General features: G+C 38.0%; 1 protein-coding gene across 1 annotated transcript in view; it reads left to right on the forward strand.

Moving 5' to 3' along the window:
• Positions 1 to 4,805: 4,805 nt before the first annotated feature.
• LOC108693446 (lysine-specific demethylase lid) overlaps positions 4,806 to 10,000 on the forward strand; it is a 15,892-nt gene continuing 10,697 nt past the window's right edge. Inside the window, exon 1 of the mRNA XM_018202393.1 lies at positions 4,806 to 5,704. Within this exon, the coding sequence (XP_018057882.1) occupies positions 5,477 to 5,704 (228 nt within the window). The 5' untranslated portion in view covers positions 4,806 to 5,476. The remainder of the gene's footprint in view (positions 5,705 to 10,000) is intronic.

The raw sequence follows: 10,000 nt of genomic DNA on the forward strand, positions 1-10,000 counted from the left end.
CGCCCAATTCACAAGCAAATAAGAAAACATGAAAACTGTAACAAAAAGAATAATTTAAGAAATAATTAAATTATAAAATAAATAATTCATTAAATATGCAATTACTAAATATACTTACAAGGTGTAATCTTAAATACACTGCCTTGAAAACGACGGATTAGATTTGGTACACCTTCAGATATTAATCCTTTGAAGGCTTTTTGCTCGTGTGGACTTAGGTGAAAGAAAACAATGCCATTAATTTTGTAAAGGTTTCCAAACTCTTTCCCCATGTTGACTAAAGTCTAGAAAATACATACTTGTTACAACTTTAACACATACTTAATAAACATAACCAATTTCGTATAATTGTAATACTCTTCACAATGTCTTTGAATATTCCAAATTTACATTTCGAGAGATATTTAATAAAACACAAGACACAATGTGTCAAAAACATAAAATAATTATGTAACTTTCTTATACTCACAGCAATAGGCAAGAGAAGAAAAGAGAAGTGTCTCTGGTCTCAATCACCGTGATACCCTTATGATCGATTCTCCCTACACTCCACAACATACTTTTGTAAGATGTGCCATCTGATGGTTAAACAAGGTATTGCATTATACTACTGATACTGTTGCACATTTGATACAAGAATCTAGTTGTTTTCTGTGACTAAACTAATGGCCACAGCACAGACTCTTGCATAATGTATTGTGCATAAGGAAATCAATTAATCGAAATTCTTCTTTTCCATAGAATGGGAGGAAAGGAAAGATTCTGATTAGTTGATGATTCATTTATGCGCTATGCGTTATGTGTTATGCAAGAGTCTTGGCCATTCTACAATAAGTCATTAGTTATAAATCAGAAGTTAGAAATTGGAAATTGACGACTGTGATTAGACAATTTCCAGCTTCTAACTTCTGATTTATAATTAATGGCTTATTGTAGAATGCGTCTGTGCTATGGCCTTAATGGCCGCACAGACTTTTGCATAACGCATAATGCATAGTGCATAAGGAAATCAACCAATCTTATTTTTCATAGAATAGGGAGAAAAGAAAAATTCTGATTAGTTGATGCGCTATACGTTATGCAAAAGTCTGTGCTGTGGTTTTAAAGAAAACACAGTGGCCCATATTCAGAACGCGCTTTTATCTCTAAAATTTTATAGTATGCGTAAATTATATGTTAGCGCGCTAATATATGTGTAAGCACGTTCTGAATATGGGCCAATGAAAAGCACAGACAATAGGTCCATTGTTTATTGTTGCATTTTCTGAACTGGCACACAATGCAATAAGTTAAAGTGAAACAAATATACATTTGTTTACAACCGGTTTAGAGTGCAACAATAAAAAACAGATCTGAGGCTGTATTTCATGAGCGGAAATTTAGCGCGGAACGAAACAGCGAGACCAATTACAATTGCAGAAAAGAAATCAAAATAATGATTGCAAAGTTGTAATTGGTTGCGCTGTTTCGTTCCGTTGTAAATTTTCGCGTCATGAGACGCCAACCTATAGGAACAGGGAATAAGAGATTTCAACCCTAACAGCACAAACGTCGATATGTCGACTGTAAGTTGACTTTGCTAAATCAAGCCTTTAGAGTACTGTGTAATCGATTTTGTTCTTCCAATATTGACTTTAGAACGTCTAGTGTGATTTACGCTCATAAGATTTAAATGTGGAATCATTTCGTCCTTGTTGTTTAACTATAGTTCAACAAGGATGAATGTTGTTCATGAGCATGTGGGCATCAATCGAATTACAGAATAGTTGACTTGAAGTCGGCTTACAGTCGTCTTTAAAGTGGGATATTGACTTAGAGATATCTTCAAGTCTTCTTAGGTCCATTTTTCAGACGTCTAGAAGCTAAAGTCGATTCAGAGTTGACTTAGAGTCGACTTTGTGCTGTTAGAGAACTATCAAAAAATGTCCATTCTAGCATACACAATTCCTAATAGGTTGAAATTTATTATTTCCTGTTTCTATTGCCTGTGTTGTTCTAGTTTTAAACTCCGGACACAATGCAAAAAAATAAGTCCGAATCTATAATAAGTGTTTTAAACCGTAAGAAATTGACCAATCACCTTCGAGTATTCTCTTCTTACCGCCGAATAAGAGGGAAATACTTGATTATAATTAGTCAATTCTTACAGATTACGGCATAAGACATACGGCATACAGTTACGGTGAATATTAACGCTCTTTATGGCTGCGTTCAACAAACTCAACTGTTGAGTCAGCTGAATACAGCCAATATATGTACACTTTTGGAATTTAGAGCAGATGTTGCTCCATAGACGTTGCTCAAGATTCGAGATTGTCTTAAGCTAGTACTTGAGATGTCATGAACCAATCAGACCAACCGTATTAACATCTTAAGATGTTGCTCGAGATTGTCTTGAAATTAAGAATTATGGGTTCCGGCCTTAAAAAGTGAAACAAATACATGTTCAACATTTGTCGAAAGCGAGAGAGTTCTAGTGCAGGAACAAAAAACAGATTAAATGATTTAAAAGCACTAACTAGAGCAATCTATTCCTAGGAAATATTTTCTTGTTTCGTTTAAAATTGCAGAAAAGAGAAGCGCCTGCCGACAACATATCAATCTTGACAACATATCAACAAGGTTAAGATCATTGACTCCCCTTTTCTGCAGTTTTATCTTTGTTTCTCATTGGATAAATCGACATAATTAATGCGTAGATAATACCAATGAAGTTTGCTGCGATTTCGGAAAAGCAAATTTAATTGTTATTTCATACATATATAGGTAAATATGTTCTTTTGTTATATAAAATGTCTATTTCTTATTTTGCGGTTACAAAAAAAAATGCGTTACACGATACTGAGCATTGTGGGATGGGTATGTAACAATGGATGCATTTTCGTTGCACATATAGATCGTTGACGAAAATATGAAATCTACGTTCTGCGTGATCTACGTTTCTTTCTCTCTCGACAATCTGATATAAATTGACGTTGATCGATGCTGCGCACGCATAAAAGAGTTGATTATCTAGCGAGACATCTTTCCCCCATGAGCGCGCAGCCTTCGTATGATATTTTAAGCCGGTTTTACATTAATTGTAAACCGATCGCAAATTTGTTTACGACAATCAATATGAAGCGTTAATTTCGAAATGCAAACTTCAGATTGGCTGTCGCAACAAATTTGCGATCGGCTTACAACTAATGTAGAATCGGCTTTACATAATCATTGTCGCAAAGCGAAAAGTAACGCATCACGAACCTTCTTTCTGATGCGCGACGCCAATGAAATAATTCGTAGAGTATATCTAAAGATAAATTTAAGGAAGCCTTAAGTACAAGGTCTGACTATGAATACGAGCATTAGAAACTTAAGTTGTAGACGTAAGTAATGCACAAGCTATGACGTACGATTTATTGCCGTCTCTTGAAGACATAGCAATAAGTTGTACGTCATACGTGAAAGCTTGTGTTATTTACGTCGATAATTTAAGTAAGCCTGAGTCGCCATCCCGTCGCCGACGATATAATCCGCGATCCGCGCAAATTCCCGACGTCACGCTCAGCGAGAATAGCGAAATTGTGTACTAAGATCTGTTCTTTTTAGCTCAACTAGTATATGTACACTAGTTATATTATTTAAAATGAAATAAGTATACGTATAAAGTTTAGTGAAAAAACAAAAAGGTAAATTTTCAGATTATAATTCAGTGCAGCGAGAAAAGAGTTCCGCATAATAAAAGGTATAAGGAACAGAGAATAGAAAATAAGAATTCAGCCTATCAGAAACTATATATTCTATAATACATGATTTCTAATAGGTTAAAGTTCTTAGGCCTAGTTCACATCTTGACGGAAAAGCGGAAAGCGGAAAAGCGGAAGCCAATCAGAATTCGCGAAAAGCAGAAGCAGACAAACTAAATGCTGCCTACTGCGAGTTCCATCAAAGTGTGAATTCTTATTCTCTCTATTCTTTGTTCCTTTTATTGTGCGCAGCCCCAAAGAACAGCAGTGATAAAACTCATGGCACATACAAAAACGTAAGGCCGTAATCAGTAAACGAATTGCCCAATCACGGTAGAGACCATAAGACCAGTAATAGCGAATCTAATCTTATGCAGTCAATTAGAATTAAAAAATAGGTGTAGAAATCGACCAATCATAGTTGATTATTTTTCTCTCATTCAACTATGATTGGTCGATTTCTAATCTACTCCTTAATCCACTATTGCTACTGCTCATTGTAGACATACACTCGGATCTGAGCACAAGAATTGTCGTACACTTACTTATGCCCGTATTCATAGTCAGACCTTGTACTTAAGGCTTCCTTAATATTCTTATCTTTAGATATTCAGCAGCCAATGAAATAATTCGTAGAGTATCTAAAGATAAATTTAAGGAAGCCTTAAGTACAACGTCTAACTATGAATATGGGCATTAGAGATTTAAGTTATAGACGTAAGTAACGCACAAGCTTTGGCGTATGACGTACGATTTATTGCCATCTCTTGGAGACATGGCAATAAGTTGTACGTCATACGTGAAAGCTTGTATGTTACTTACGTCGATAATTTAAGTCTAAGTAAGCATTACGACAATTCTTGTGCTTAGACCCTTACGGTCTTATGTTTTTGTATGTGCCATGAGCTTAAGCAGTGGCAAGATGAATGGCTTATGGTATGTGGAGGGGATGCGCGACGGCGCAGCGCTGGCAATGCAGCTACGCAGGTGCCTTCTCTGATCTCTTCGTGGCGTGGAGTATGCTGGAGTATGCGCGTTCCCTCTACTCGATTTTCTGATGTGTGACTCGTCTGCAATGTGGCATCTCTGTGATCAGCCACAATTATCACACAAAGCGGATAAATCTGTGGAATCGACGACGAAACGGATCTTATGACTCGTCTACTACTCGTCCGTCGATGGCGCAGTCGTCGAACCGTTGCTCAAGTACGCTGTTAACGCTGTACGAGTGCGACGTGCGACAGGTCAGGCTGCGGTGGACTGCGTAGGGAAGGGAAGGGAAGGGAAGGGATGAGCGATGTGAGCGTGAGCGTGAGCGCAACACGAAGAGGACTAGGAGTAGAGGACTGAGGAGAGGAGGTGGTCAGCAGTCGCGGTGAGCGGTGAGTGGTGTGTGTCGTGTGAGGCTTCACGTAACGTCGATGCTGCATCCGCGTGATTCGCGCGTCGTTTATTGTCAAGCAACAGCAGTAGTAATAGTAGTAATAGTAGTAGCAGCAGCAGCAGCAGCAGCAGTAATAACAACAATAACAACAACAACGATTGGAACACCGACATCAAGGAACATGATCGATCCGGGAACTCGTGGCAATGTGCTTGCGCGACTAATCCGGGTCGAGTAGCGACGTGAGACGACGTCCTACTCGTGGTGCCTGGCGCCGAGGCTTTCGCTCGAATTTTAAGTGCGTGCATGCTAGCCAACGCGTGACGCGTCGGAAGTAGCTACAAGTGCCTCTGAAATCGGAATCATGGGCTCGAGAAATCTCGAAAATCGTCCCTGTGGGAATGGGAATCAACCACGTTGCGCCCAAGATATGGCTTGCGATCGCACCGAGACCGACTTTGAGTTCACGGTACCGCCGGAAGCACCGGTGTTTGAGCCGACCAACGAGGAGTTCCACGACCCCCTCGCCTACATCGCCAAGATACGACCGATCGCCGAGAGGTCCGGCATCTGCAAGATTAAACCGCCACCCGTGAGTAGCACAGCTCGACCGTCAGCGGACACATGGCGAATCCTATGCGCGTCATCTCTTTGAAACATTACCCTCCGTGTCATCATCGACATTGTCGTCGTCGTCGTCGTCGTCGTCATCGTCATTATCGTCGACAGGATCCTTCCGCTTTCTTTTCTCATACAACCTAAGAGAAAAGGCATATCCTCGAATGAGGAGTGCGCGACCTCGTTTTTGTGTACTACGATGCATTTTTTTAAATACCATCTCTCTCTCTCATTCTCTCTCCTTCTCTCTCGACGACGATTACAATATGTTGACGACGGCGACGAAAACGAAAAAGAAGGTCTAATGGTACGAATCTTCCACATGATTCCATAAATTCGCACATCGTTTTTTCTACGGGGTCTCCATGTTTTTTTCGTTTGTGAAATGTAACAACCGTACGTATCATGTATCACGCGTTACGTCGGGCAAAATTGCGAGAAGGGAAAAAAAACTGGGAAAAAGAATAGACGCCAGAGATTAAACAAAGTGAGAGGAAAAAAATCTTTTCTCCGTTCGACAATACTTTTCAAAAATGACATCGATGACAATGATGATATATCAATAAAACAATAATGGAAACATCCATACAAATTAAATAAAAATCAGTCGTGATCGGTTCACGTTTAAATTATGATAACTGCGATCGGTGCGACGACCGCCATATAAAATGGCCGAGAGGACACGATGGTCACCTTTTCGGAAAAACTGGGGAAAGAGGAAAGAACAAATCGCAAGATTTGTTTCGATTTTAATGGGCAGAACATTTCGCGACGTCGCGCGTCGACGCGATCCCCGTTATTCTTGCGCAAGTAACGAATGCGCTTTCCGAATGTGACAAATAAACTCTCGTCGTAGCTTTCACACCCTTCGATGTCTTGGTTCGGGTGCGTCTCGAAAATCACCGGACCTCGACAAAATTGTAGTCTTCATCAAGGGCGTGTTCCTGTGTTCCAAGGGAATCTCATCACTAGACTCGTTGCAGACCGCTGCATGACATAATTTTTTTCCGCGCTGTCGTCACCTTTCACTCGGCGAGCTCTCGACCATAGCAGGGCTCTCCCGTGTGATTCGGTTCTATTTGCCAACGCGAAATCTTTCGCGATCTTCCCACCTGTAAGCGTTGTTTGGTCGTTTCCCGAGTGGATGGCTTCGTTATTCGTTCATCGCACGTCGTTAGTTTATGCCACCATTAGAAACGATTTACGCCACCATCTTGTTTCCGCATATAAAGAGGAAAAATTCCAATGACGCCGGAAATCATGACTTTTCTTCCTAAAACCGTGGGAGCGAATATTGGGACAGATATTCGCGAATAATGTTTCTTGGCTCGCGTAAATCGACGCTAAACCGGATGCGTGACAAATGTAGAAATGTCATCGACGAGATTTCGCGATATAGGTGTTCGAGAATATCTTTTAAAAAAAATGCATAGACATTTATCTAATGACAATTGCTGAATACACTTATAAGCGTAGCGATCGTATCCGACTTACATATTTGAAGGCTAAAATTTCATGTTTTTGCGTTTTCTTTTTCCTACAATGTACTTTTCTCTCCTGAGAGAAATAGTTCTACTCATCTGAGAAATTTCCGACTGCACTGCTTCGCATCACAAATTTTCAGCACATCGAGATAATGGTAATCTCTAATAACCGTAGAGATCGCGACCAATTCTCAGAGAAAACATTACCGTGCGAAGGTGAAACGATAACGCATTTGCGATTATATTCGCGTCATTCTTCTTCGAAGTATAAGCCTGCCCGTCAAAAGCGTCAAGGCGCGCCACAAACTCTCAAGTAATTATTGATTTTTACCTACGCCAGCTAATCGATACCTAATAATTGGTCCGGCTGTAGCTGATTGTTTATTCTCTCTTCTCTCTCCCACTCCTCCCCTCCTCCCCCTTCTTTATCTCTGCTAAAAGAAATTTATTCTATAAACAATCTCTATAACGTTCTGTTCCCCGATACGATCAACAATTGACGAGTGATGCATAATTTACGATACAATACGCATTGTTTATTTTATCTAATCATTTTCAACATATCATATCGGAAGGAAAGCTCGGACCTATTTTGTTTATTCTTCTAGTACTTATCTGGAACTTACGTGAAAAAGTGTAATGTGATGTGGAAATTTGTCAAAGACAGTGCGCAATGTCAGCTAATTTTCGAGTAATCTTTATCATAATAGCGTTAATATTGATAAAAACTAGACAAGCAAATATAATAGAATTCATTAATCTTGTATTTAATTTTTTTTTAAATGTAGGTTTTCGAGTTTTATTTCATCCCGCAACAAAGCTGTGATTTTTTAATCCTTTTGAAATGAATTTTCAAATATTCCGATCACAAATGTCGCTTTTGTCGTTCGAGAGAAGTACATGGAATGTACACGAATCATATACACGAATGTACATGGAATCGAGGATACTCTCGACATTTTGCAAAAACGAGCTGGAAATAACGAGGTAAACTGCGGCAAATTTACCTTCGATTTACTTCGAAATTTTCAAAGCGCGATCGTATTGAAAATCCAATAAAGTAGTGAAGCGTAGATTTATCAAAAATCTTGTCATTCGCGAATTCTTCCAAAGAGAATCAATAAAAGAATGATATTTATGACGTCACATCAGAGTTGGGCGCGAAGCTCTCGGGGTGACCGCGTCGTATCTAGAATACGTATACATAATATGCACTTGATACTCGAAATACCTCTATGTATCCTGTTGATGTTTGTACATTGTAAGACTAAATTTAAAAAATATAAAATCATTTTTTTCGTTGATCTAATACATGTTTATAGTATAATTGTTGAGTGTACAAAAATTTAGCTGTATATAATCCTAATTCAAGATTTCTTTTAAATTTATCCGGATTTGCCCATATTTCATTTGTTTCCGGTTTTATCATCTTTAAATCACCATCTTTTCCAGATAGAAAGAATCATAATATAAATTTGTCTACTCTACGTATCACGATAAATATGCGCGTCGGAATTCTGCTTTCCGAGAATTTTCTGCTCTCTCTCTCTCTCTCTCTCTCTCTCTCTCTCTCTCTCTTTAATTTTTGTTCAAATCAACTTGCTCCGGTATTGAGCACGATAGAAGAGTGATACACTCAATGAAAAGACCTTTAATACTTTCTAGAGAGCTGATATTTTCCCGAGATGCCGCCATTACGGAAGTTGTGTCGTAGGAAGTGCGCGACGTTACACACGGGCGTTGGACACTCGTAAAACGATTGCTTGATTAATGGACTTTACGATTACTAGCATTTCAACATAGCGTTAAGTAAAATTAAATTATTTGGATTATACTTTGTTGCGATATTAAAATATCGCCGCGCATACAATGCTGGATGGAACCACATATTAATATTATCTAATTGTAAATTCTTCTCAGATTGACCTTTTTTCCTTTCCAATTCTGTTCAAATATTTGAGTTCTCGTAACTTCAATATCATTCATTTGCTCCATTAAAATTATATAATTTGTTGAATCTAATCTTTTTATAAACAATGCAATATAAATCATTTGTTATAGAATAAAAAAAATTTATAAAAATGTGTAATTAATTAGAGCTACATATCACATGCACGAGATTTGTGTGTACCTCATTTTTTACGTTTTTTTAAATCAAATAATCTTTGTGCTCATCATATAAGCAAGCTTTCAGAGTGTTTATTGATTATTTTAATTATTTTAGAACATAATTTACACATGGGAAAATTTATATATAGAATATATAGATATATATTTAGAGACACGATTGTTATACTCTTATGCAGGGTATATTATGAGATATTGATTAATCATATATATAAATATCTCAATAGAAAAAAATTTAGATTTTGCCATACTGACTGAGCCAAATGAAGAATTTCAAGTTCATTGCAGATAAAATACAAATAATAATGCGATTGCCATTTTATAGATAAAATATTATCTCTCTGTGTGTGTGTGTGTGTGTGTGTGTGTGTGTGTGTGTGTGTGTGTGTGTGTATGTGTGTGTGTGTGTGTGTGTGTGTGTGTGTGTGTGTGTGTGTGTGTGTGTGTGTGTGTGTGTGTGTATTTAATTAGAGATTTCCTGCGAATCATTTTATATCATAATATTATATTACATTCATGCCGGTAAAATACATGGCTAGAGTTTTTATCAGATCCCAATGAAAGATAGATAAAATCTACACGCTAACATTTTCATTCGAAATTTAATCTGATGTGTATACTGTACGTATCTAAGGAGGCAAAGTTTGTTGAAAACTTAA

Source organism: Atta colombica, unplaced genomic scaffold (assembly GCF_001594045.1).
Source record: "Atta colombica isolate Treedump-2 unplaced genomic scaffold, Acol1.0 scaffold109, whole genome shotgun sequence".
NCBI classification, from domain to species: Eukaryota; Metazoa; Arthropoda; class Insecta; order Hymenoptera; family Formicidae; genus Atta; species Atta colombica.